Here is a 27889-nt window from a genome sequence, read left to right as displayed (position 1 = left end):
AGTCCCTGATTTTGGGGTTCAGAGCTCTGGATTTGGGGTTCAGGGTCTGATTTTGGGGTTCAGAGCTCTGGATTTGGGGTTCAGTCCCTGATTTTGGGGTTCAGAGCTCTGGATTTGGGGTTCAGTCCCTGATTTTGGGGTTCAGAGCTCTGGATTTGGGGTTCAGTCCCTGATTTTGGGGTTCAGAGCTCTGGATTTGGGGTTCAGTCCCTGATTTTGGGGCTCAGAGCTCTGGATTTGGGGTTCAGGGTCTGATTTTGGGGCTCAGAGCTCTGGATTTGGGTTCAATCCCTGATTTTGGGGTTCCCAATTCCGGATTCGGGCTTCAACCCCCAATTTTGGGGTTTCAAATCTCTGGAATTTGGGGCTCAATCCTCAAGTTTTTGCCCTCACCGCCGCCGGCGAGTGAATTTTCCCCCAGAGCCCTCAGTCCCCTCGCTCTGACTCCCCCGTTTTTGGGGGGAAAAACGCCATTTTTGGGCTGTCCCCCATTTTGGGGCCGTCCCCCGTTGTTGGGGCGTCCCCCTGACTTTTTTGGGGTTGTTTGGGGGACAGGTGGAGCGTCACATGTGCGACGGGGACATCGTCATCTTCAACCGACAGCCCACCCTGCACAAGATGTCCATGATGGGCCACAGGGTCAGGATCCTGCCCTGGTCCACCTTCCGTTTGAATCTCAGGTGAAACATCCCAAAAACCATCCGAAACGGCCCGAAATTGATCCGAAACGTCCCAAAAACGATCCAAAACGTCCCGAAAACGATCCAAAACGTCCCGAAATTGATCCAAAACGTCCCAAAATTGATCCAAAACGTCCCAAAAATGATCCAAAACGTCCCAAAATTGATCCAAAACGTCCCAAAATGATCTAAAACATCCCAAAATGATCCAAAACATCCCAAAATGATCCAAAATGTCCCAAAAACGATCCAAAAGTCCCGAAATTGATCCAAAACGTCCCAAAATCGATCCAAAACGTCCCAAAATTAACCCCAAATCCTGCCCTGGTCCATCTTTTGTCTGAATCTGAGGTGAAACATCCCAAAAACATCCCAAAATTTGACGGCGACGAGATGAACCCGCCCCGTGTCCCCAATGTCCCCACAATGTCCCCAGTGTCCCACAATGTCCCCAACGATGTCCCCGATGTCCCCAATGAAGTCCCCAATGTCCCCACAATGTCCCTGTTGCCCTCATTGATGTCCCCAACGATGTCCCCGATGTCCCCAGTGTCCCACAATGTCCCCAACAATGTCCCCACAATGTCCCTGATGTCCCCAATGTCCCCAATGTCCCCAATGATGTCCCCACAATGTCCCCAGTGTCCCACAATGTCCCCAGTGATGTCCCCGATGTCCCCAACGATGTCCCCAACGATGTCCCCAATGTCCCCACAATGTCCCTAGTGATGTCCCCGATGTCCCCAATGATGTCCCCGATGTCCCCAATGATGTCCCCACAATGTCCTTGATGTCCCCAGTGTCCCACAATGTCCCCAACCATGTCCCCGATGTCCCCAATGATGTCCCCAACCATGTCCCCACAATGTCCCCAGTGATGTCCCCGATGTCCCCAATGATGTCCCCAATGTCCCCACAATGTCCCCGATGTCCCCACGATGTCCCCACAATGTCCTTGATGTCCCCAGTGTCCCACAATGTCCCCAATGTCCCCACAATGTCCCCGATGTCCCCACGATGTCCCCACAATGTCCCCAATGTCCCCAATGATGTCCCCAACCATGTCCCCACAATGTCCCCAGTGATGTCCCCAATGATGTCCCCAATGATGTCCCCGATGTCCCCAATGGTGTCCCTGATGTCCCCACAATGTCCCCACAATGTCCCCACGATGTCCCCAGTGATGTCCCCAATGATGTCCCCAATGTCCCCACAATGTCCCCGATGTCCCCGCAGCGTCACCACGCCCTACAACGCCGACTTTGACGGCGACGAGATGAACCTGCACCTGCCGCAGTCGCTGGAGACGCGGGCGGAGATCCAGGAGCTGGCCATGGTGCCCAGGATGATCGTCACCCCCCAGAGCAACCGGCCCGTCATGGGCATCGTGCAGGACACGCTGACGGCCGTGCGCAAGTTCACCAAGAGGGACGTCTTCCTCGAGAGGGTCCGTGCGGGGGAGGGGGGGCTCGGGGGGGGCTTTGGGGTGAATTGTGGTGGGTTTGGGGTGAATTGTGGTGGGGTTGGGGTGATTTGTGGTGGGTTTGGGGTGATGTGTGGTGGGTTTGGGGTGATGGATGGTGATTTTCTGGTGATTTGTGGTGGTTCCTGGTGAATTGTGGTGGGTTGGGGTGATTTGTGGTGGTTTCTGGTGATTTGTGGTGGGTTTGGCGTGATTTCTGGTGGGTTTGGGGTGATTTCTGGTGGGTTTCTGGTGATTTGTGGTGGTTTCTGGTGATTTCTGGTGGGTTTGGGGTGATTTGTGGTGGGGTTGGGGTGATGGATGGTGGGTTTGGGGTGATTCGTGGTGGGGTTGGGGTGATTGATGGCGGTTTCTGGTGACTTGGGGTTGATTTGTGGCGGCTTTAGGGTAGATTCTGGTGATTTATGGAGTAGTTCATGTGGTTTGTGGTGGTTTCTGGTGGTTTTGTGGTGATTTTTGGCGGTCTCGGGGTGGTTTCTGGTGGTTTTGTGGTGATTTCTGGTGGTTTTGAGGTGATTTCTGGTGGATTTTGGTGATTTCTGATGGATTTTGATGATTTCTGGTGGTTTGTGGTGATTTCTGATGGATTTTGATGATTTCTGATGGATTTTGATGATTTCTGGTGGTTTGTGGTGATTTCTGATGGATTTTGATGATTTCTGGTGGTTTTGAGGTGATTTCTGATGGATTTTGATGATTTCTGGTGGTTTTGAGGTGGTTTCTGGTGGTTTTGAGGTGATTTCTGGTGGTTTGTGGTGATTTCTGATGGATTTTGAGGTGGTTTCTGGTGGTTTTCAGGTGGTTTCTGGTGGTCTCGGGGTGGTTTCTGGTGATTCATTGTGGTTTTGGGGCGGTTTGTGGTGATTTCTGGTGGTTTTGAGGTGATTTCTGGTGGATTTTGGTGATTCCTGATGGATTTTGGTGGTTCCTGGTGGTTTTGAGGTGGTTTCTGGTGGTTTGTGGTGATTTCTGATGGATTTTGGTGATTTCTGATGGATTTTGATGGTTTCTGGTGGTTTTCAGGTGATTTCTGGTGGTCTCGGGGTGGTTTCTGGTGATTCATTGTGGTTTTGGGGCGGTTTGTGGTGATTTCTGGTGGTTCTGGGGTGGGATCTCTGGGGGTTTTTCTCCATCGGTGACAGTTTTTGGCGTGTCCCTCAGGGCGAGGTGATGAACCTGCTGATGTTCCTGTCCACCTGGGACGGGAAGGTCCCCCAACCGGCCATCCTCAAGCCGCGGCCCCTGTGGACGGGGAAGCAAATCTTCTCCCTCATCATCCCCGGCCACATCAACTGCATCCGCACCCACAGCACCCACCCCGACGACGAGGACAGCGGCCCCTACAAGCACATCTCCCCCGGGGACACCAAGGTGGGCGGCGAAGGGCACCTCGGGGGCCTTCGGTGGGACCTGAGGGGGCTTTGGGGTGGTTTGTGGGGCTTTTGGTGGGATCTGAGAAGGTTTTGGTGGGATCTCAGGGGGTTTTGGGGTGGTCTGAGGGGCTCTGGTGGGATCTGAGGGGGTTTTAGTGGGATCTGAGAAGGTTTTGGTGGGATCTGAGAAGGTTTTGGTGGGATCTCAGGGGGCTTTGGTGGGACCTGAGGGCCTTTGGTGGGACCTGAGGGTGGTTTAGTGGGACCTGAAGAGCTTTGGTGGGACCTGGGGTGCCTTTGGTGGGACCTGAGGGTGGTTTGGTGGGACCTGGGGTGTCTTTGGTGGGACCTGGGGTGCCTTTGGTGGGATCTGAGGGTGGTTTGGTGGGACCTGAGGGGCTTTGGTGGGACCTGAGGGCCTTTGGTGGGACCTGGGGTGTCTTTGGTGGGACCTGAGGTGCCTTTGGTGGGACCTGAGGTGCCTTTGGTGGGACCTGGGGTGTCTTTGGTGGGACCTGAGGGCCTTTGGTGGGACCTGGGGTGTCTTTGGTGGGACCTGGGGTGCCTTTGGTGGGACCTGAGGTGTCTTTGGTGGGACCTGAGGTGCCTTTGGTGGGACCTGAGGGTGGTTTGGTGGGACCTGAAGAGCTTTGGTGGGACCTGGGGTGCCTTTGGTGGGACCTGGGGTGTCTTTGGTGGTGGGACTCGCTCTGCTCTAGGACATCCCTGTCGACCTCCAGGTGACCCGGGGCTGTTTTTTGGGGCGCTCGGGGCGGATTTGGGGATTTCCCCGCCCCCGCGCCCCCCTGACCCCACCCCCGGCACCTCCCCCAGGTGATCGTGGAGAACGGGGAGCTCATCATGGGCATCCTGTGCAAGAAGTCCCTGGGGACGTCGGCCGGCTCCCTGGTGCACATCTCCTACCTGGAGATGGGCCACGACACCACGCGCCTCTTCTACAGCAACATCCAGACTGTCATCAACAACTGGCTGCTCATCGAGGGTGGGCCTGGGGGGCTCCTGGGGGGCTCCTGGGCGGCTCCGACCTCCCTGGTGGCATCTCACGGGGCTTTGGTCACCTGAGGATCTTCTCGGATCCCAACTTGGTGGAGCCCTGGGGCTCTTGGACCCCGTTCTTGAGGTCCTGGTGGTCCTTGGAGCCCTTTTTTGGAGGATCTCAGGAGGTTTTTGGTGACTCCTGAAGGATCTCAGGGTGTTTTTGGTGGCTCCTGAAGGATCTCAGGAGGTTTTTGGTGTCTCCTGAAGGATCTCAGGAGGTTTTGGTGTCTCTTGAAGGATCTCTGGGTGTTTTGGTGTCTCCTAAAGGATCTCAGGGTGTTTTTGGTGGCTCCTGAAGGATCTCAGGAGGTTTTTTTGGCTCCTGGAGGATCTCAGGAGGTTTTTTTGGCTCCTGGAGGATCTCAGGAGGTTTTGGTGTCTCCTGAAGGATCTCTGGGTGTTTTGGTGTCTCCCAAAGGATCTCAGGAGGTTTTTGGTGTCTCCTGAAGGATCTCTGGGTGTTTTGGTGTCTCCCAAAGGATCTCAGGAGGTTTTTGGTGTCTCCTGAAGGATCTCAGGGTGTTTTTGGTGTCTCCTAAAGGATCTCAGGGTGTTTTTGGTGTCTCCTGAAGGATCTCAGGGTGTTTTTGGTGTCTCCTGAAGGATCTCAGGAGGTTTTGGTGTCTCCTGAAGGATCTCAGGGTGTTTTTGGTGTCTCCCAAAGGATCTCAGGAGGTTTTTGGTGACCCCCGAAGGATCTCAGGGTGTTTTTGGTGTCTCCTGAAGGATCTCAGGAGGTTTTTTTGGCTCCTGAAGGATCTCAGGAGGTTTTTGGTGGCCCCTGTGGAGTTCTCTGGGATTCTTCTCACCTCCCGAGGTGCTCTGGGGAGGCGTCCCCGGCGTCCCCTCGGGCGTCACCGACCGACCGTCCCCTCCCCCCGCAGGTCACACCATCGGCATCGGCGACTCCATCGCCGACGCCAAGACCTACCAGGACATCCAGAACACCATCAAGAAGGCCAAGCAGGACGTCATCGAGGTGGGATTTGGGGGAATTCCGGGATTTTGGGGGGAATTCTGGGATTTCGGGGGGAATTCCGGGATTTCGGGGGGAATTCCAGGATTTTGGGGGGAATTCTGGGATTTTGGGGGGAATTCCGGGATTTCGGGGGGAATTCCGGGATTTTGGGGGGAATTCTGGGATTTCGGGGGGAATTCCGGGATTTCGGGGGGAATTCCGGGATTTCGGCGGGAATTCCGGTGGGATCTCCCCGGGGTTTCCTCAAGGGGGGGGGAGATTTTGGCGTGTCCTACCCCAAAAATTTTGGGGAGTTTTGGGCGGTTCTGGAGGGGTTTGGAGCATCCTTGGGGACATCTCAACCCCTTCCCTGGGTGGTCCCACCTCCCTCCAAAACCCTCCTGAGATGTTTGGAGGAACCTCCAGGAACTTCATGGAGCTTTTAGGAGTTACGGGGGCGTCCACTGGGGATTTAGGGTGGTCCCTGGAGGACCTCAGGGGGGTTTTGGTGGTCCCTGGAGGATCTCAGGGGGGTTTGGGTGGTCCCTGGAGAACCTCAGGGGGGTTTGGAGAATCTCAGGTGGGTTTTTTTGCTGTCTGGAGGACCTCAGAAGGTTTGGGGCGGCTCCTGGAGGATCTCAGGAGGTTTTTGGTCACTCCTGGAGGATCTCAGGAGGTTTGGGGCAGCTCCTGGAGGATCTCAGGAGGTTTTTGGTCACTCCTGGAGGACCTCAGGAGGTTTGGGGCGGCTCCTGTGAAGTTTTCCGGCGTTTTTCGGCGACGTCCTGACCTCCTCAGCTGGTTCTGACCATCGCGGAGGTCCGGGGCGCCCCTCTGACCCTTGGGCGGTGACCTTTGGTGTCCCCAGGTGATCGAGAAGGCCCACAACAACGAGCTGGAGCCCACCCCGGGCAACACCTTGCGGCAGACCTTCGAGAACCAGGTGAACCGGATCCTCAACGACGCCCGCGACAAGACGGGCTCCTCGGCCCAGAAGTCCCTCTCCGAGTACAACAACTTCAAGTCCATGGTGGTCTCGGGGGCCAAGGGCTCCAAGATCAACATCTCCCAGGTTTGGAGGAGGTTCCTGGAGGTCCGGGGGGACGTCTGGGGGGGGCTCCTGGAGGATCTCAGGGGGGTTTTGGTGGGTCCTGGAGGATCTCAGGGTGTTTTGGTGACTCCTGGAGGATCTCAGGAGGTTTTGGTGTCTCCTGAAGGATCTCAGGAGGTTTTAGAGGATCTCAGGAGGTTTTTGGTGTCTCCTGGAGGATCTCAGGAGGTTTTGGAGGATCTCAGGAGGTTTTTGGTGTCTCCTGAAGGATCTCAGGAGGTTTTTTTGGCTCCTGGAGGCTCTCAGGAGGTTTTTGGTGACTCCTGAAGGATCTCAGGGTGTTTTGGTGTCTCCTGGAGGATCTCAGGAGGTTTTTGGTGTCTCCTGAAGGATCTCAGGAGGTTTTGGTGACTCCTGAAGGATCTCAGGAGGTTTTTGGTGACTCCTGAAGGATCTCAGGGTGTTTTGGTGTCTCCTGGAGGATCTCAGGAGGTTTTTGGTGTCTCCTGGAGGATCTCAGGAGGTTTTGGAGGATCTCAGGAGGTTTTGGAGGATCTCAGGAGGTTTTAGAGGATCTCAGGAGGTTTTTGGTGTCTCCTGAAGGATCTCTGGGTGTTTTGGTGTCTCCTGAAGGATCTCAGGAGGTTTTTGGAGGATCTCAGGAGGTTTTGGAGGATCTCAGGAGGTTTTGGAGGATCTCAGGAGGTTTTTAGTGACTCCTGGAGGATCTCAGGAGGTTTTGGAGGATCTCAGGAGGTTTTTGGTGTCTCCTGGAGGATCTCAGGAGGTTTTGGAGGATCTCAGGAGGTTTTGGAGGATCTCAGGGTGTTTTGGTGGCTCCTGGAGGATCTCAGGAGGTTTTGGTGACTCCTGAAGGATCTCAGGGTGTTTTGGTGTCTCCTGGAGGATCTCAGGAGGTTTTGGAGGATCTCAGGAGGTTTTTGGTGTCTCCTGGAGGATCTCAGGAGGTTTGGTGGCTCCTGGAGGATCTCAGGAGGTTTTGGAGGATCTCAGGGTGTTTTGGTGTCTCCTGGAGGATCTCAGGAGGTTTTGGAGGATCTCAGGAGGTTTTGGAGGATCTCAGGAGGTTTTTGGTGTCTCCTGGAAGATCTCAGGAGGTTTGGTGGCCCTCTCTCCCCGCAGGTGATCGCCGTGGTGGGCCAGCAGAACGTGGAGGGCAAGCGCATCCCCTTCGGCTTCAAGCACCGGACGCTGCCCCACTTCATCAAGGACGACTACGGCCCCGAGAGCCGCGGCTTCGTGGAGAACTCCTACCTGGCCGGCCTCACGCCCACCGAGTTCTTCTTCCACGCCATGGGCGGCCGCGAGGGCCTCATCGACACCGCCGTCAAGACGGCCGAGACGGGTCAGTGCCGCCGAAACGTCCCCAGAGCGTCACCGCCGGGAGCTTCAGAGTCCCGGAATCCTAGAACGGGACGGCCGAAGCCTCCTCAGATGTCTCCAGGGACCACAAACCCTCCCCAGATGTCTCCAGGGTCCCCAAACCCTCCCCAGATGTCTCCTGGAGATCCCAAACCCTCCCCAGATGTCTCCTGGAGATCCCAAACCCTCCTTGGGGCTCCCAAACCCTCCCCAGATGTCTCCTGGAGATCCCAAACCCTCCCCAGATGTCTCCTGGAGATCCCAAACCCTCCCCAGATGTCTCCTGGAGACCCCAAACCCTCCCCAGGTGTCTCCTGGAGACCCCAAACCCTCCTTGGGGCTCCCAAACCCTCCCCAGATGCCTCCTGGAGACCCCAAACCCTCCCCAGATGTCTCCTGGAGACCCCAAACCCTCCCCAGATGTCTCCAGGGACCCCAAACCCTCCCCAGATGTCTCCAGGGACCCCAAACCCTCCCCAGATGCCTCCTGGAGACCCCAAACCCTCCCCAGATGCCTCCAGGGTCCCCCCTGAGCCCCGTTGTCCCCTCCCCAGGGTACATCCAGCGGCGCCTGATCAAGTCCATGGAGTCGGTGATGGTCAAGTACGACGCCACGGTGAGGAACTCCATCAACCAGGTGGTGCAGCTGCGCTACGGCGAGGACGGGCTGGCCGGCGAGAGCGTCGAGTTCCAGAACCTGGCCACCCTCAAACCCTCCAACAAGGCCTTCGAGAAGAAGTGAGGGGACACTCTGGGGACACCCTGGGGACGCGGCCTGGGGCGGGGCGTGGGCGTGGGAGGGGTCCGAGACCCTGGGTGAGGTCACTGCGGGTCTTCTTCGGGGAGTTGGGGACATCCTGAGGTCTGCGGGTGGCTCCTCCTCAATGTGGGCGTCATTTTAATGGCCCCAACCTTCTCCTGGACACGTTTTGGGATCTTGGTGTCCCCAACCTTCTCCTGGACACATTTTTGGGGATCTTGGTGTCCCCAACCTTCTCCTGGACACATTTTTGGGGATCTTGGTGTCCCCAACCTTCTCCTGGACACATTTTTGGGATCTTGGTGTCCCCAACCTTCTCCTGGACACATTTTGGGGATCTTGGTGTCCCCAACCTTCTCCTGGACACATTTTTGGGGTCTTGGTGTCCCCAACCTTCTCCTGGATACATTTTGGGGATCTTGGTGTCCCCAACCTTCTCCTGGGATCATTTTTGGGATCTTGGTGTCCCCAGCCTTCTCCTGTCACATTTTGGGGATCTTGGTGTCCCCAACCTTCTCCCGTCGCATTTTTGGGACCTTCCCCAAACGTCGTTGTCCCCGAGCCGCCCTGGCCTGACCCGGGCCACCCTCTGGTGTCCCCTGAGGTGTCCCCGTGTCCCCCCCCAGGTTCAAGTTCGACTACACCAACGAGCGGGCGCTGCGGCGGACGCTGCAGGAGGAGCTGGTCAAGGACATCCTGTCCAACGCCCACATCCAGAACGAGCTGGAGCGCGAGTTCGACCGCATGCGCGAGGACAGGGAGGTGCTCCGGGTCATCTTCCCCACCGGGGACAGCAAGGTGACACCGGGACCCGCCCCAAAATCCACCTGGGGCGCCCCAGAAACCCCTGGGGCACCCCAAAATCCACCTGGGACATCCCAAAATCCACCTGGGACACCCCAAAATCCAACCTGGGACACCCCAAAACCTGACCGAGATAGCCCAAAACGCACCTGGGACACCCCAAAATCCACCTGGGGCACCCCAAAATCCACCTGGGGCACCCCAGAAACCCCTGGGGCACCCCAAAATCCACCTGGGACACCTCAAAATCCACGTGGGACACCCCAAAACCTGACCGAGATAGCCCAAAACGCACCTGGGACACCCCAAAATCCACCTGGGGCACCCCAAAATCCAACCTGGGACACCCCAGAATTCACCTGGGCACCCCAAAACCCACCTGGGACACCCCAGAATTCACCTGGGACACCCCAAAATCCACCTGGGACACCCCAAAATCCACCTGGGACACCCCAAAACCCAACCTGAGCACCCCAAAATCCACCTGGGGCACCCCAAAATCCACCTGGGACACCCCAAAATCCAACCTGGGACACCCCAGAATTCACCTGGGCACCCCAGAATTCACCTGGGACACCCCAAAATCCAACCTGGGACACCCCAAAATCCACCTGGGCACCCCAGAATTCACCTGGGACACCCCAAAATCCACCTGGGGCACCCCAGAAACCCCTGGGGCACCACAAAATCCACCTGGGACACCCCAAAATCCACCTGGGACATCCCAAAATCCAACCTGGGCACCCCAAAATCCAACCTGGGACACCCCAAAACCTGACTAAGATAGCCCAAAACGCACCTGGGACACCCCAAAATCCACCTGGGGCACCCCAAAATCCACCTGGGGCGCCCCAGAAACCCCTGGGGCACCCCAGAATTCACCTGGGCACCCCAAAATCCACCTGGGCACCCCAGAATTCACCTGGGACACCCCAAAATCCAACCTGGGCACCCCAAAATCCAACCTGGGACACCCCAAAACCTGACCGAGATAGCCCAAAACGCACCTGGGGCACCCCAAAATCCACCTGGGGCACCCCAAAATCCAACCTGAGCACCCCAAAATCCACCTGGGCACCCCAAAATCCACCTGGGCACCCCAAAATCCACCTGGGCACCCCAAAATCCAACCTGGGACACCCCAGAAACCCCTGGGACATCCCAAAATCGATCTGGGGCACCCCAAAACCCAACCTGAGCACCCCAGAATTCACCTGGGACACCCCAAAATCCACCTGGGCACCCAAAACCCACCCGGGACACCCCAAAACCCACCCGGGACATCCCAAAACCCACCCGGGACACCCCAAAACCCACCTGGGCACCCCAAAACCCACCTGGGTCTCCCCAAAATCCCGCCAAGGCCCCCCAGTTTCGGGGGTCTGACCCCCATCTTTGACCTCTGACTCCCTTTTAAGGTTCTGACCCCGTTTTTGGGTTTCCCACCCTCGTTTGTTTGGAGTCCTGACCCCTGGTTTTGACCTCTGACCCCCCTTCTCGAGGTTCCTGAATCCATTTTGGGGGGTCTTGACTATTTTGGGGTTCCCGACCCCATATTTGGGGCTTCCTGATCCAATTTTTGGGGTTCCCGACCCCATTTTGGGGTTCCCGACCCCATTTTGGGGTTCCTGGTTCCATTTTTGGGGTTCCCGACTCCCATTTTTGGGGTTCCTGGTTCCATTTTTTGGGGTTCCCGACCCCATTTTGGGGTTCCTGGTTCCATTTTTGGGGTTCCCGACCCCATTTTGGGGTTCCTGGTTCCATTTTTGGGGTTCCCGACTCCCATTTTTTTGGGTTCCCGGCTCCATTTTTGGGGTTCCCGGCTCCACTTTCGGGGTTCCCGACCCTTTTTTGGGGGTTCCCGACTCCCATTTTTTGGGTTCCCGACCCCATTTTGGGGTTCCTGGTTCCATTTTTTGGGGTTCCCGACCCCATTTTGGGGTTCCTGATCCAATTTTTGGGGTTCCCGACCCCATTTTGAGGTTCCCGACCCCATTTTGGTGTTCCTGGTTCCATTTTGGGGGTTCCCGACCCAATTTTTGGGGTTCCCGGCTCCATTTTTGGGGTTCCCGGCCCCATTTTTTGGGGTTCCCGACCCCATTTTGGGGGTTCCCGGCTCCATTTTTTGGGATTCCCGACCCCATTTTTTGGGATTCCCGACCCCATCTTGGGGTTCCTGGCTCCATTTTCGGGGTTCCCGACCCCATTTTGGGGTTCCTGGTTCCATTTTTGGGGTTCCCGACCCCATTTTTGAGGTTCCCAACCCCATTTTTTGGGGTTCCCGACTCCCATTTTTGGGGTTCCGGGTTCCATTTTTGGGGTTCCCGACTCTCTCTTTGGGGTTCCCGACCCCATTTTGAGGTTCCCGAATCCCATTTTTTTTGGGGTTCCCGACCCCCATTTTTTGGGGTTCCCGACCCCATTTTGGGGTTCCTGGTTCCATTTTTGAGGTTCCCGACCCCATTTTGGGGTTCCTGGTTCCATTTTCTGGGGTTCCCGACCCCATTTTGGGGTTCCTGGTTCCATTTTTGGGGTTCCCGACTCCCATTTTTGGGGTTCCTGGTTCCATTTTTTGGGGTTCCCGACCCCATTTTGGGGTTCCTGGTTCCATTTTTTGGGGTTCCTGGTTCCATTTTTGGGGTTCCCGACTCCCATTTTTTGGGGTTCCCGACCCCATTTTGGGGTTCCTGGTTCCATTTTTGGGGTTCCCGACTCCCATTTTTGGGGTTCCTGGTTCCATTTTTTGGGGTTCCCGACCCCATTTTGGGGTTCCTGGTTCCATTTTTGGGGTTCCCGACCCCATTTTGGGGTTCCTGGTTCCATTTTTGGGGTTCCCGACTCCCATTTTTTTGGGTTCCCGGCTCCATTTTTGGGGTTCCCGGCTCCACTTTCGGGGTTCCCGACCCTTTTTTGGGGGTTCCCGACTCCCATTTTTTGGGTTCCCGACCCCATTTTGGGGTTCCTGGTTCCATTTTTTGGGGTTCCCGACCCCATTTTGGGGTTCCTGGTTCCATTTTTGGGGTTCCCGACCCCATTTTTTGGGGTTCCTGACCACATTTTGAGGTTCCCGACCCCATTTTTGAGGTTCCCGACCCCCTTTTTTGGGGTTCCCGACCCCATTTTTTGGGGTTTCCGACTCCCATTTTTTGGAGTTCCCGACTCCATTTTGGGGTTCCTGGCTCCATTTTCGGGGTTCCCGACTCCCTTTTGGGGTTCCTGGTTCCATTTTGAGGTTCCCGAATCCCATTTTTTGGGGTTCCCGGCTCCATTTTCGGGGTTCCCGACCCCATTTTTGGGGTTCCCGACCCCATTTTGAGGTTCCCGAATCCCATTTTTTGGGGTTCCCGGTTCCATTTTTGGGGTTCCCAGTTCCATTTTTGGGTTTTCCAACCCCATTTTTGGGGTTCCCGACTCCATTTTTGGGGTTCCTTGTTCCATTTTTGGGGTTCCCGACCCCATTTTTTGGGGTTCCTGGTTCCATTTTTGGGGTTCCCGACCCCATTTTTGGGGTTTCCGACTCCCATTTTTTGGGGTTCCCGACCCCATTTTTGGGGTTTCCGACTCCCATTTTTTGGGGTTCCCGACCCCATTTTTGGGGTTCCCGGTTCCATTTTTGGGTTTTCCAACCCCATTTCTGGAGTTCCCGACTCCCCTTTTTGACCTCTGACCCCGTTTTTCACCCCCCAGGTGGTGCTCCCCTGTAACCTGCTGCGCATGATCTGGAACGCGCAGAAGATTTTCCACATCAACTCGCGGCTGCCCTCGGACCTGCACCCCGTCAAGGTGGTGGAGGGTGAGTGGGCGACCCCCAGACCCCTTTGGAAACCCCTGGAGAACATCTGGGGGGGCTTGGGACCCGCCGAGGCACTCGGGAAGCTCCCGGGGGACACGTGGGGAGCCCCAAGAAGGTCCCGGGGGGGACTTGGGACCACCCTGAGCCCCCCAGGAAGGTTCTGAGGGGACTCCAAGGACCCCAGGGGAGTCCTGGGGAGTCCTGGGGACCCTCAGGACGCTCTGATGAGGTTGGGGAGACCCCCAAGAAGGTTCTGGAGCTCCTTGGGTCCCACAGGAAGCCGGGACGGGTCTGGGGTCCCTCAGGAAGGTCCTGGAGGTCCTTGAATCCCTCAGGAAGGTTCTTGGGTCCCTCAGGAAGGTTCTGGAGGTCCTTGGGTCCCTCAGGAAGGTCCTGGAGGTCCTTGAATCCCTCAAGAAGGTTCTTGGGTCCCTCAGGAAGGTTCTGGAGGTCCTTGGGTCCCTCAGGAAGGTCCTGGAGGTCCTTGAATCCCTCAAGAAGGTTCTTGGGTCCCTCAGGAAGGTCCTGGAGATCCCTGAGTCTCTCAGGAAGGTCCTGGAGGTTTTTGGGTCCCTCAGGAAGGTTCTTGGGTCCCTCAGGAAGGTCCTGGAGATCCCTGAGTCTCTCAGGAAGGTCCTGGAGGTTTTTGGGTCCCTCAGGAAGGTTCTTGGGTCCCTCAGGAAGGTCCTGGAGGTCCCTGGGTCCTTCAGGAAGGTTCTGGAAACCCTCAGGAAGCCGGGATGGGTCTGGGGTTCGTCAGGAAGGTTCTGGAGGTCCTTGAGTCTCTCAGGAAGCCGGGACGGGTGTGGGGACGCTCTGGAAGGTTCTGGGGACCCTCAAGAAGCCGGGAGGATGTTCTGGAAGGTTCTGGGGACATTCAGGAAGCCGGGACGGGTGTGGGGACGCTCTGGAAGGTTCTGGAGACCCTCAAGAAGCCAGGAGGATGTTCTAGAAGGTTCTGGAGACCCTCAGGAAGCCGGGATGGGTGTGGGGACGCTCTGGAAGGTTCTGGAGACCCTCAGGAAGCCAGGAGGATGTTCTAGAAGGTTCTGGAGACCCTCAGGAAGCCGGGACGGGTGTGGGGACGCTCTGGAAGGTTCTGGCCCCCCTGCGAGCCCGCCGTCCCCGCAGGGGTGAAGGAGCTGAGCCGCAAGCTGGTGATCGTGAACGGGGAGGACCCGCTGAGCCGGCAGGCGCAGGAGAACGCCACGCTGCTCTTCAACATCCACCTGCGCTCCACGCTCTGCAGCCGCCGCATGGTGGAGGAGTTCCGCCTCAGCGGGGAGGCCTTCGACTGGCTGCTGGGCGAGATCGAGTCCAAGTTCAACCAGGCCATCGTGAGAGCGGCTTTGGGGTCGTCTGGGGGGGGTTGGGGTCAGGTCTGGGGATTTGGGGTCAGATCTGGGGGTTTGGGGTCACGTCTGGGGGGTTTGGGGTCACGTCTGGGGGGTTTGGGGTCACGTCTGGGGGGTTTGGGGTCAGATCTGGGGGTTTGGGGTCAGGTCTGGGAGTTTGGGGTCAGATCTGGGGGGTTTGGGGTCACGTCTGGGGGGTTTGGGGTCATCTCTGGGGGGTTTGGGGTCAGATCTGGGGGGTTTGGGGTCACGTCTGGGGGGTTTGGGGTCAGATCTGGGGGATTTGGGGTCAGGTCTGGGGGGTTGGGGTCAGATCTGGGGGGTTGGGGTCAGATCTGGGGGGTTTGGGGTCAGATCTGGGGGGTTTGGGGTCATGTCTGGGGGGTTTGGGGTCAGGTCTGGGGGTTTGGGGTCAGGTCTGGGGGGTTTGGGGTCAGATCTGGGGGGTTTGGGGTCAGGTCTGGGGGGTTTGGGGTCAGGTCTGGGGGGTTTGGGGTCAGGTCTGGGGGGTTTGGGGTCAGATCTGGGGGGTTTGGGGTCAGGTCTGGGGGGTTTGGGGTCAGGTCTGGGGGGTTTGGGGTCAGATATGGGGGTTTAGGGTCAGATCTGGGGGGTTTGGGGTTGTCTAGGGTGGGTTTGGGGTCAGATCGGGGGGTTTGGGGTCCCTGTTGGCGGGTTTGGGGTCACTTGGCGGGTTTGGGGTCCCTGTTGGTGGGTTTGGGGTCACTTGGCGGGTTTGGGGTCCCTGTTGGTGGGTTTGGGGTCCCTGTTGGCGGGTTTGGGGTCCCTGTTGGCGGGTTTGGGGTCCCTGTTGGTTGGTTTGGGGTCCCTGCTGGCGGGTTTGGGGTCACTTGGCGGGTTTGGGGTCCCTGTTGGCGGGTTTGGGGTCACTTGGCGGGTTTGGGGTCACTTGGCGGGTTTGGGGTCCCTGTTGGTGGGTTTGGGGTCACTTGGCGGGTTTGGGGTCACTTGGTGGGTTTGGGGTCCCTGTTGGTGGGTTTGGGGTCCCTGTTGGCGGGTTTGGGGTCCCTGTTGGTTGGTTTGGGGTCCCTGCTGGCGGGTTTGGGGTCCCTGCTGGCGGGTTTGGGGTCCCTGTTGGCAGGTTTGGGGTCCCTGTTGGTGGGTTTGGGGTCCCTGTTGGTTGGTTTGGGGTCCCTGCTGGCGGGTTTGGGGTCACTTGGCGGGTTTGGGGTCCCTGTTGGCGGGTTTGGGGTCACTTGGCGGGTTTGGGGTCACTTGGCGGGTTTGGGGTCCCTGTTGGTGGGTTTGGGGTCACTTGGCGGGTTTGGGGTCACTTGGTGGGTTTGGGGTCCCTGTTGGTGGGTTTGGGGTCCCTGTTGGCGGGTTTGGGGTCCCTGTTGGTTGGTTTGGGGTCCCTGCTGGCGGGTTTGGGGTCCCTGCTGGCGGGTTTGGGGTCCCTGTTGGCAGGTTTGGGGTCCCTGTTGGTGGGTTTGGGGTCCCTGTTGGTTGGTTTGGGGTCCCTGCTGGCGGGTTTGGGGTCACTTGGCGGGTTTGGGGTCCCTGTTGGCGGGTTTGGGGTCACTTGGCGGGTTTGGGGTCACTTGGCGGGTTTGGGGTCCCTGTTGGTGGGTTTGGGGTCACTTGGCGGGTTTGGGGTCACTTGGTGGGTTTGGGGTCCCTGTTGGTGGGTTTGGGGTCCCTGTTGGCGGGTTTGGGGTCCCTGTTGGTTGGTTTGGGGTCCCTGCTGGCGGGTTTGGGGTCCCTGCTGGCGGGTTTGGGGTCACTTGGCGGGTTTGGGGTCCCTGTTGGTGGGTTTGGGGTCACTTGGCGGGTTTGGGGTCACTTGGCAGGTTTGGGGTCCCTGCTGGCGGGTTTGGGGTCCCTGCTGGCGGGTTTGGGGTCACTTGGCGGGTTTGGGGTCACTTGGTGGGTTTGGGGTCACTTGGCGGGTTTGGGGTCCCTGCTGGCGGGTTTGGGGTCCCTGCTGGCGGGTTTGGGGTCACCCCTGCGGTTCCTGTCCCATCCGCGTCACTCCGCCGTCCCCGTGTCCCCGCAGGCGCACCCCGGCGAGATGGTTGGCGCTCTGGCCGCGCAGTCCCTGGGCGAACCGGCCACTCAGATGACCCTCAACACCTTCCACTACGCCGGCGTGTCGGCCAAGAACGTCACCCTGGGCGTGCCGCGCCTCAAGGAGCTCATCAACATCTCCAAGAAACCCAAAACGCCATCGCTGACCGTCTTCCTGCTGGGCCAGAGCGCCCGCGACGCCGAGCGCGCCAAGGTGGCGCCTGGGGACGCCCCGGGGACGCCTCGGGGACACCCCGGGGACACCTCGGGGACACCCCGGGGACGTCTCGGGGACACTGGGAGGAGTTGTGGGTTTGGGGCGTTCCTGGCGGTGTGGGGTGGGCTGCGGGGTTGTGTCCCCTCTGTGTTCCCGTGTCTTTGATGTTCCCGGGTCTCTGTCCCCTCTGGACATCCTGTGTCGCCTGGAGCGCGCCACACCCGGTGTCCCCTGCGTGTCCCCAATGTCCCCTGAGTGTCCTCAGTGTCCCCAATGTCCCCTGAGTGTCCCCGGTGTCCCCTGAGTGTCGCCAATGTCTCCTGTCTGTCCCCAATGTCCCCTGAGTGTCCTCAGTGTCCCCAATGTCCCCTGAGTGTCCCTGGTGTCCCCTGAGTGTCCCCAATGTCCCCTGTCTGTCCCCAATGTCCCCTGAGTGTCCCCGGTGTCCCCTGAGTGTCCCCAGTGTCCCCAATGTCCCCAGTGTCTGAAATGTCCCCATGTCCACTGAGTGTCTGTGTGTCCCCAATGTCCCCTGAGTGTCCCCTGAGTGTCCCCTGAGTGTCCCCAATGTCCCCAATGTCCCCTGAGTGTCCCCTGAGTGTCCCCAGTGTCCCCTGAGTGTCCCCAATGTCCCCAGTGTCTGAAATGTCCCCATGTCCACTGAGTGTCTGTGTGTCCCCAATGTCCCCAATGTCCCCTGACTGTCCCCGATGTCCCCTGACTGTCCCCAGTGTCCCCCGAGTGTCCCCTGAGCGTCCCCCTGTCCCCCCAGGACATCCTGTGCCGCCTGGAGCACACCACGCTGCGCAAGGTGACGGCCAACACGGCCATCTACTACGACCCCAACCCGCAGAGCACGGTGGTGGCCGAGGACCAGGAGTGGGTCAACGTCTACTACGAGATGCCCGACTTCGACGTGAGCCGCATCTCGCCCTGGCTGCTGCGCGTCGAGCTCGACCGCAAGCACATGACGGACCGCAAGCTCACCATGGAGCAGATCGCCGAGAAGATCAACGCCGGTGCGCCGGCCCGGCTGGGGAGGGGCACGGGGGAGGCCTTGGAGGGGGCTTGGGGTGGTTTGGGGTGGGTTTGAGGGACCTAAAGGTGGTTTGAGGTGGTTTGAGGGCACCTGGAGGGGGTTTGAGGGCACCTGGAGGGGGTTTGATGGCACCTGGAGGGGGTTTGAGGGCACCTGGAGGGGGTTTGAGGGCACCTGGAGGGGTTTGGGGGATCTGAGGAGGGTTTGGAGTGTGTTTGGGGGATCTGGGGAGGGTTTGAAGGCACCTCAGGAGCTTTTGGGGGGATGCTGGGTGGGCTTGGAGGATCTTTGGGTTGCCCTGAGAGGGTTCGAGGTGATCTGCAGAGGGTTCGGGGGGTGGGACCTCGAGATGGTTTGTGGTGACCTGGCTGAGTTTTGAAGTCACCTGAGAAGCTTTTGGGATGAGCCTGGCGAGCTCCGGGAGCTCCTGGCGGATCTGTGACCCTTCCCACCCGACCCCGAGGGTCCCTTGGGTGCCGTCAGCTGGGGGCTCACCCTGTCCCCACCCCGGCCAGGCTTCGGCGACGACCTCAACTGCATCTTCAACGACGACAACGCCGAGAAGCTGGTGCTGCGCATCCGCATCATGAACAGCGACGAGAACAAGATGCAGGAGGTGCCAGGGCACACCTGAGGGCACACCTGAGGGGACACCCGAGGTGGCCTGGGCCTCACCTGCCCCGTGTCCACCTTCCAGGAGGAGGAGGTGGTGGACAAGATGGACGACGACGTCTTCCTGCGCTGCATCGAGTCCAACATGCTGACCGACATGACCCTGCAGGGCATCGAGCAGATCAGCAAGGTGGGGACACCTGGGCGGGGCCTTGGGGACACCTGGAGAGGTCCAGGAGGTCCCCAGGGACACCTGGAGGGGTCCTGGAGGTCCCCAGGGACACCTGGAGGGGTCCAGGAGGTGTCCAGGGGCACCTGGAGGGGTCCAGGAGGTGTCCAGGGGCACCTGGAGGGGTCCAGGAGGTCCCCAGGGGCACCTGGGCGGGGCCTTGGGGACACCTGGAGGGGTCCAGGAGGTCCTCAGGGACACCTGGAGGGGTCCAGGAGGTCCCCAGGGACACCTGGGTGGGGCCTTGGGGACACCTGGAGGGGTCCAGGAAGTCCCCAGGGACACCTGGAGGGGTCCTGGAGGTCCCCAGGGACACCTGGAGGGGTCCAGGAGGTCCCCAGGGGCACCTGGAGGGGTCCAGGAGGTCCTCAGGGACACCTGGAGGGGTCCAGGAGGTCCCCAGGGGCACCTGGAGGGGTCCAGGAGGTCCCCAGGGGCACCTGGAGGGGTCCAGGAGGTCCTCAGGGACACCTGGAGGGGTCCAGGAGGTCCCCAGGGGCACCTGGAGGGGTCCAGGAGGTCCCCAGGGACACCTGGAGAGGTCCAGCAGGTCCTCAGGAACACCTGGAGAGCTCCATGGTGACCTTTGGAAAGTTCCAGGAGACCTTTAGAAGGTCCAAGATGGTCCCTGGGGGCACCTGAGAAGGTCCCTGGATCACCTGGGTGCTCTGAAGGGCTCCAGATCTCCAGGTAGATCCTGAGGAGCACCTGCAGCCCTCCATGGAGACTTTTGGTTCTCAGAGACCTTTAGAAGCTCTGGGACACCTTTGGTGACCCCGTGGTGACCCCTGTCCCCACCTGGCCAGGTGTACACGCACCTGAGAAGGTCTTGGAGTACCACCAGGTTCTCTGGGGGTCCTGAGGAGCACCTGGAGCTCTCCAGGAGGTTCTAAGAGACCTTTAGAAGGTTCAGGACACCCCTGGGGACCCCGTGGTGACCCCCTGTCCCCACCTGGCCAGGTGTACATGCACCTGCCGCAGACGGACAACAAGAAGAAGATCATCATCACGGAGGATGGGGAGTTCAAGGCGCTGCAGGAGTGGATCCTGGAGACGGACGGCGTCAGCCTCATGAGGGTCCTGAGCGAGAAGGACGTGGACCCCGTGAGGACCACGTCCAACGACATCGTGGAGATCTTCACCGTGAGTCACCTGGGCTGGGGACGCACCTGGGGACACACCTGGGGGAGAGGGACACACCTGGGGGTGAGGGACACACCTGGGTTCTCACGGTGGAGATCTCCACCAGCCCCTTCCCAACCCTGTGGATCTCAGGGATTCCCAAACTCTTGGGTTTTGGGGGAATCCCCACCCCTGGATTTTGGGGAACTCCCAGCCCCTCACCTGCGGCACGCCCCGGGCAGGTGCTGGGGATCGAGGCCGTGCGGAAGGCGCTGGAGCGGGAGCTCTACCACGTCATCTCCTTCGACGGCTCCTACGTCAACTACCGGCACCTGGCGCTGCTGTGCGACACCATGACCTCCAGGGGACACCTGATGGCCATCACCCGGCACGGCGTCAACCGCCAGGACACCGGGCCCCTCATGAAGTGTTCCTTCGAGGAGACGGTGCGGGAACGGGAACTGGGGCGGGATTTGGGCTTTGGGGTGGGATTTGGGCTTTGGGGTTTGAGGTTTGGAGTTCGGGGGTGGTTTTATGGAGTGTGACATCAAGGGGACACCTCATGGGTGTCACCTGTCACGGCGTCAACCGCCAGGACACCGGGCCCCTCGTGAAGCGCTCCTTGGAGGAGATGGGGTGGGATTTGGGGTGGGAGAGTGGATTTGGGGCCGCAAACGGAGCATCTTGGGGAAGGTTTTCGAGGGTTCTGAAGGGTTTTGATGGATTTAGGGGTTCGGGGCTGATTTCGGGGTGTCCCTCCTGTCAGGTGGACGTCCTGATGGAGGCAGCTGCCCACGGCGAGAGCGACCCCATGAAGGGCGTGTCCGAGAACATCATGCTGGGCCAGCTGGCGCCGGCCGGCACCGGCTGCTTCGACCTGCTGCTGGACGCCGAGAAATGCAAACACGGCATGGAGATCCCCAGCGCCCTGCCCGGGCTCGGCGTCGGCGGCCGTGAGTCCCCAGAGCCCCCGGGGACAGCCGCGGGAAACAGCCGGGAGCACGGGGACGGCCCCGGGAACGCGGGGACAGCCGCGGGAAACAGCCGGGAGCACGGGGACAGCCCCGGGAACACGGGGACAGCCCCGGGAAAACACCCGGGGACAGCCCCGGGAACATGGGGACAGCCCCAGGAAACAGCCGGGAACACGGGGACAGCCCCGGGAACACGGGGACAGCCCCGGGAACACGGGGACAGCCCCGGGAACATGGGGACAGCCCCAGGAAAACACCCGGGAACACGGGGACAGCCGTGGGAAACAGCCGGGAACACGGGGACAGCCCCGGGAACACGGGGACAGCCCTGGGAACATGGGGACAGCCCCGGGAACACGGGGACAGCCCCGGGAACACGGGGACAGCCTGGGTAAACAGGGACAGCCCTTGGGAATGGTGGCCTGGCTCCCTCAGGAGGAGCTGGGGACACCCCACGGGTGGTGACACAAAGACCTTCGAGGTCATCGTGGTTTTGGGTGTCCCACGGCGAGAGGGGACAGCTCCAGGTTTTGGGGTTCGCACAGATTTTGGGATCCGCCATGACTGGAACGTGTGGGTCCTCCAAGGGGGGAGTTGGGGACACCCACGGAGACCCCCAACATCACCGTGGCCACCACTGTCACCATGTCCTGGTCACCTGGGTCCTCTCGGGAAGATGGGGACACACCTGGGATTTTGGGGTTCCCCTCTGATTTTGGGGTTCCTCTGGCACTGGAGTCCATGAGGGAGGAGTTGGGGACACCCCAGGGGTGGTGACACAAACCCCCCCCGCCCCCAATGTCACCGTGGCCACCAACGTGTCCCAGCCCCGGTCACGTGGTGTCCCCCAGCTGTTGACGTCCCCCGGATTTTGGGGTGCCCCAGATGTTGACATCCCCCCCCGATTTTTGGGGTGCCCCTGACCCCTCTGTCCCCACAGCCACCGGGATGTTCTTCGGCTCGGCCCCCAGCCCCATGGGGGGGATGTCCCCGGCCATGACCCCCTGGAACCAGGGCGCCACCCCGGCCTACGGCGCCTGGTCCCCCAGCGTGGGTGAGTCTGGGGGGCACTGGGAGGGACTGGGAGGGGGTTTGGGGTGTAAAATGGGGAATTCGGGCTGTCCTGGGCTACGCTGGGGGGTGAATCGGGGTGGTTTTGGGGCGGGGGGAGCTCTGAGGTGGGTTAGAAGGTTCTGGGGTGGGGGGTGTGTTTGGGGGGTCGGTTCCGTGTCCTGGGGGCGGTGTGGGGTGTTCTGGGGTGGGGTTTTGGGGGGTCCTGGGTTGGATTTGGGATCCCCCTGAGCCCCCGTTTCCCCCACAGGCAGCGGGATGACCCCGGGAGGGGCCGGCTTCTCTCCCAGCGCCGCCTCCGACGCCTCCGGCTTCAGCCCCGGTTACTCCCCGGCCTGGTCGCCCACGCCCGGCTCGCCGGGGTCACCCGGACCCTCCAGCCCCTACATCCCTTCTCCCGGTGAGTACAGCCCCAAAAACACCCCGAAATAACCCGAAACACCCGAAAAACACCCTGGAACACCCTGAAACAACCCAAAACACCCGAAAAAACACCCTGGAACCCGAAACAACACCCTGAAACACCCTGAAATAACCCAGAACACCCGAAAAACACCCTGGAACCCGAAACAACGCCCTGAAACACCCTGAAATAACCCAGAACACCCGAAAAACACCCTGGAACACCCTGAAATAACCCGAAACACCCGAAAAACACCCTGGAACCCGAAACAACACCCTGAAACACCCTGAAATAACCCAGAACACCCTGTAACCCTAAACAACACCCTGGAACAGCCTGAAATAACCCGAAACACCCTGTAACCCTAAACAACACCCTGGAACACTCTAAAATATTCCTGGAACAACCCCAAATAACCCCAGACACCTTTAAAACACACTTAACTGCACCCTAAAAGAGGCTGAAACACCCCGACCAACCTGTAACACCCCAAGATAACCAACAACACCCTGTGGGCCCGAACAACACCCTGAGACACCCCAACCCGGCCCAATAACACTGTCACTGAGCCCCACGACACCCCGACACCACCCCAGAGGGCTCCAGGGTGTCTCCAACAGCCCCACGACACCCAACTGAGCTCCCCCAACACCCTCCCGACCCCCTGGTGACGTCCGTGTGTCCTCTCCGCAGGTGGGGCCATGTCCCCCAGCTACAGCCCGACGTCCCCCGCCTACGAGCCGCGGTCACCGGGCGGCTACACCCCGCAGAGCCCCAGCTACAGCCCCACTTCCCCCAGCTACAGCCCCACCTCGCCCAGCTACAGCCCCACCTCGCCCAACTACAGCCCCACCTCGCCCAGCTACAGCCCGACCTCGCCCAGTTACAGCCCCACCTCGCCCAGTTACAGCCCCACCTCGCCCAGCTACAGCCCGACCTCGCCGAGCTACAGCCCCACCTCCCCCAGCTACAGCCCCACCTCTCCCAGTTACAGCCCGACCTCGCCCAGTTACAGCCCCACCTCTCCCAGTTACAGCCCGACCTCGCCCAGTTACAGCCCCACCTCGCCGAGCTACAGCCCCACCTCTCCCAGTTACAGCCCCACTTCCCCCAGTTACAGCCCCACCTCGCCCAGTTACAGCCCGACCTCCCCGAGCTACAGCCCCACCTCTCCCAACTACAGCCCCACCAGCCCCAACTACACCCCGACCTCTCCCAGTTACAGCCCCACGTCTCCCAGTTACAGCCCCACCAGCCCCAACTACACCCCGACCTCGCCCAACTACAGCCCCACCTCTCCCAGTTACAGCCCCACCTCGCCCAGTTACAGCCCCACCTCGCCCAGTTACAGCCCGTCCAGCCCCCGCTACACCCCGCAGTCGCCCACCTACACCCCCAGCAGCCCCAGCTACAGCCCCAGCAGCCCCAGCTACAGCCCCACGTCCCCCAAGTACACCCCGACCAGCCCCAGCTACAGCCCCAGCTCCCCCGAGTACACCCCGACGTCGCCCAAGTACAGCCCCACCTCGCCCAAGTACAGCCCCACGTCCCCCAAGTACAGCCCCACCTCGCCCACCTACAGCCCCACCACGCCCAAGTACAGCCCCACCTCGCCCACCTACAGCCCCACCTCGCCCGTCTACACCCCGACCTCGCCCAAGTACAGCCCCACCTCGCCCACCTACAGCCCCACCTCGCCCAAGTACAGCCCCACCTCGCCCACCTACAGCCCCACGTCACCCAAGGGCTCCACCTACAGCCCCACGTCACCCGGCTACAGCCCCACGTCGCCCACCTACAGCCTCACCAGCCCGGCCATCAGCCCCGACGACAGCGACGACGACAACTGAGCCGCCCGCGGGGACTGGGGGGGCGAGGGGGTCACCCCGCCAACACCCCCCAGCCCGTGGGCGTGACCCCCACATCGATGTGGGCATGGGGTTGTTGTCACCCTCCCCCCCAAAAAAAAACCCCTCAGGCCGTGGGGGTGACCACCACATCGATGTGGGATCTGTGGGGTCGGGGTTGTTGTCACACCCCACAAAAACCCCACATCGATGTGGGGACGCGGTTGTCGTCACCCCCCAAACCCCCCAGGCCGTGGGGGTGACCCCCACATGGGTGTGGGGTCGGGGCTGTCACCCCCCTGAACCCTCGCAGGCTGTGGGGGTGACCCCAAAATTCTTTTGGGGGTGTGGTGGTTGTCACCCCCCAAACCCCCACGTCCATACGGGGTCACCCCCCCAAAACCTCTCCAGGCTCTGGGGGTGACCCCCAAGTTTCAATGGGGCGCGGGGTTTTTGTCACCCCCGAAAACCCCACAGGCCGTGGGGGTGACACCCGGATTTCTATGGGAACGGGGTTGTCACCCCACAGGTCTTCTTGGGGGTGACCCCAATGGTGACGGGGTCGTCACCCCCCAAACTGAAACGGGGTTGGGGTTGTCACCCCCAAATTCCAGTGGGGACAGGTTGTCGCCCCCCAAAGTCCCCACCGACTGTTGGGGTGACCCCCCAAGTCGGGAGGTGACACCAGAAGGTGGTGGCGGCTCAGTCTGGGGTGTCCCCTAAATTGGGGTCACCCCCAAAGTTGGAGAGACCCCCGAGTTCAGAGGGGGAATCCCATAATCCAACTGGACCCCCAAGTTCAGAGGGGGCAACCCCCAGTTGGGGTGGGGGAGGGGCAGGTGGGGGGGGGCTGTAATTTATGGGAATTGTTAATTAATGGGGACGGGGGGTGGGGGCGGGGCTGGGGGGTGTTCGGTGGCGGTTTTGGGGGTTCGGGGGGGGGCGGGTCATTTGCCCCTCCCCCACCCCCTTTATTTTGCTGTTTTCACTTTCGGGGGTTGTTGAGGGGGGGGAGGAGGGGAAGCGAATTTCGGGGGATTTGGAATTTTGGGGGAAATTAATAAAAGTTTTACTGGTTTTCACCTGCGGCTCTTTTTGGGGGGGAGGGGGACACCCCAAACCCCCTCACTTGGGGACACCTGGACACACCTGGGCACCTGCGGTGGCCCCACCCTGCTGGGACTCCCCTCTGAGATCCCCCCGGGGTGTGGTGGCCCTGGGGACCTTGAGGGGGATGTGGGGGAACATCATGGTGGCCGTGGTTGGGCTGTGGTGGAACATCATGGTGGCCATGGTTGGGTTGTGGTGGAACATCATGGTGGCCGTGGTTGGGTTGTGGTGGAACATCATGGTGGCCATGGTTGGGTTGTGGTGGAACATCATGGTGGCCGTGGTTGGGTCACGGTGGCCATGGTTGGGTCACGGTGACCATGGTTGGGTCACGGTGGCCATGGTTGGGTTGTGGTGGCCGTGGTTGGGTCGTGGTGATCATGGTTGGGTCATAGCGATCGTGGTTGGGTGGTGGTGGCTGTAGTTGGGTTGTGGTGGCCATGGTTGGGTCATGGTGGTCATGGTTGGGTCATGGTGGCCATGGTTGGGTCACGGTGGCCAGGGTTGGGTGGTGGTGGCCATAGTTAGGTCATGGCGGCCATGGTTGGGTCATGGTGATCATGGTTAAGTCACGGTGGCCATAGTTAGGTCATGGTGGCCGTGGTTGGGTCATGGTGGCCATGGTTGGGTCATGGTGGTCATGGTGGCCATGGTTGGGTCGTGGTGATCATGGTTGGGTCATAGCGATCGTGGTTGGGTGGTGGTGGCCGTGGTTGGGTTGTGATGGCTGTAGTTGGGTTGTGGTGACCACGGTTGGGTCACGGTGGCCATGGTTGGGTGGTGGTGGCCATAGTTAGGTCATGGCGGCCATGGTTGGGTGACAACGGTCATGGTTAAGTCACGGTGACCATGGTTGGGTCATGGCGGCCCATTGGTTGCTCCACAGCCACTCCGGGGACCCCCTTTAGGCACCCCCAAACCCTCAGGTGACATTTTGGGGTCCCCCGGGGCCCTGGACCCCCTCAGGTGACATTTTGGGGTCCCCCGGAGCCCTGGACCCCCTCAGGTGACATTTTGGGGTCCCCCAGCTCCATCCAACCCCTTTTGGGTCCGATTTTGGGATCCCGCTCCAGGATCCCGAACCGCGCCAGTCCCCTCTTGGCGGGAAACGCCGAGACCCCGCCCACAGGGGGGGAGGAGCCAACAGCAACGCGCCTCTCTCCATATATGGACGTAGAGGCGTGGCCGAGAAAAGCGCGCGGACGCCGAGGGGGGCGTGACCTCGCCGCGTCATGGCGGAGGCCGCGGGCGGCGATCCCTGTGGCGGGAGCGGGGGGAGGGTTTGGGAAGATTTTGGGTTTTTTGAGGACGATTTTGGGGGGTTCGGGGGGGGCTCGGAGCCCGCCCCTCCCCCCGCGGCCGCTCCGGGGGTCCCCGCGCCCCCTCAGGACTCGGCCCCGCCCATCGAGTGAGTTTTTTGGGGGGGATTTTATTTTTTTTGGGGGGGAGGGGGGTTCTTTGGCTCTCCGAGAGGGTTTTTTTGGGGTTTTTTTCATTTTGGGGAGGGGGTCGCTGACGCCCCCCCCCCCCTCTCTCTGCAGGTTCCCCCCGTACGAGCTGGGCCGCCCCCCCTACGAGGTTTGGGGGGCGCGGGAGGAATTCGCGCAGCGCCCCGAGAATTTCCTGCGAGGCTGCAAATGGTGAGAGCCCCCCGCGCACCCCCAAAACATCCCTAAATCACCCCGAGACCCCTTCAAATCACCCCAAAACACCCCAAAACATCCCTAAATCACCCCGAGACCCCTTCAAATCACCCCGAAACATCCCTAAATCACCCCGAAACCCCTTCAAATCACCCTAAAACACCCCAAAACATCCCTAAATCACCCCGAGACCCCTTCAAATCACCCCAAAACACCCCAAAACATCCCTAAATCACCCCGAGACCCCTTCAAATCACCCTAAAACACCCCAAAACATCCCTAAATCACCCCGAAACCCCTTCAAATCACCCCAAAACACCCCAAAACATCCCTAAATCACCCCGAGACCCCTTCAAATCACCCCAAAACACCCCAAAACATCCCTAAATCACCCCGAAACCCCTTCAAATCACCCTAAAACACCCCAAAACATCCCTAAATCACCCCAAAACATCCCTAAATCACCCCGAAACCCCTTCAAATCACCCCAAAACATCCCTAAATCACCCCGAGACCCCTTCAAATCACCCTAAAACACCCCAAAACATCCCTAAATCACCCCAAAACATCCCTAAATCACCCCGAAACCCCTTCAAATCACCCTAAAACACCCCAAAACATCCCTAAATCACCCCAAAACATCCCTAAATCACCCCGAAACCCCTTCAAATCACCCCAAAACATCCCTAAATCACCCCGAGACCCCTTCAAATCACCCTAAAACACCCCAAAACATCCCTAAATCACCCCGAAACCCCTTCAAATCACCCCAAAACACCCCAAAACATCCCTAAATCACCCCGAGACCCCTTCAAATCACCCTAAAACACCCCAAAACATCCCTAAATCACCCCGAGACCCCTTCAAATCACCCTAAAACACCCCAAAACATCCC

The 27889-nt window shown here is 59.8% G+C and overlaps 1 protein-coding gene across 2 annotated transcripts in view; it reads left to right on the top strand.

The window, feature by feature from the left end:
• LOC136305638 (DNA-directed RNA polymerase II subunit RPB1) overlaps positions 1–24329 on the top strand; it is a 40509-nt gene extending 16180 nt beyond the window's left edge. For both annotated transcript variants that reach the window (XM_066208943.1, XM_066208942.1), the window contains exons 9-29: positions 556–680; positions 1917–2127; positions 3325–3534; positions 4371–4539; positions 5480–5574; positions 6422–6625; positions 7748–7970; positions 8542–8725; positions 9374–9545; positions 13239–13344; positions 14476–14681; positions 16717–16941; positions 17717–17963; positions 18499–18599; positions 18681–18785; positions 19785–19967; positions 20189–20392; positions 20713–20899; positions 21861–21974; positions 22242–22391; positions 23088–24329. In XM_066208943.1, coding sequence (XP_066065040.1) covers positions 556–680; positions 1917–2127; positions 3325–3534; positions 4371–4539; positions 5480–5574; positions 6422–6625; positions 7748–7970; positions 8542–8725; positions 9374–9545; positions 13239–13344; positions 14476–14681; positions 16717–16941; positions 17717–17963; positions 18499–18599; positions 18681–18785; positions 19785–19967; positions 20189–20392; positions 20713–20899; positions 21861–21974; positions 22242–22391; positions 23088–24244 — 4578 coding nt within the window. In that variant the 3' untranslated portion in view covers positions 24245–24329. The remainder of the gene's footprint in view (positions 1–555; positions 681–1916; positions 2128–3324; positions 3535–4370; positions 4540–5479; positions 5575–6421; positions 6626–7747; positions 7971–8541; positions 8726–9373; positions 9546–13238; positions 13345–14475; positions 14682–16716; positions 16942–17716; positions 17964–18498; positions 18600–18680; positions 18786–19784; positions 19968–20188; positions 20393–20712; positions 20900–21860; positions 21975–22241; positions 22392–23087) is intronic.
• Positions 24330–27889: the final 3560 nt, after the last annotated feature.

Source organism: Chamaea fasciata, unplaced genomic scaffold (assembly GCF_029207755.1).
Source record: "Chamaea fasciata isolate MVZ Bird 193981 ecotype frontalis unplaced genomic scaffold, bChaFas1.0.hap1 SCAF_548, whole genome shotgun sequence".
Lineage (NCBI taxonomy): Eukaryota > Metazoa > Chordata > Aves > Passeriformes > Sylviidae > Chamaea > Chamaea fasciata.
Note: the sequence above shows the minus strand (reverse complement) of the source record. Positions and strands in the feature narration are given on the sequence as shown.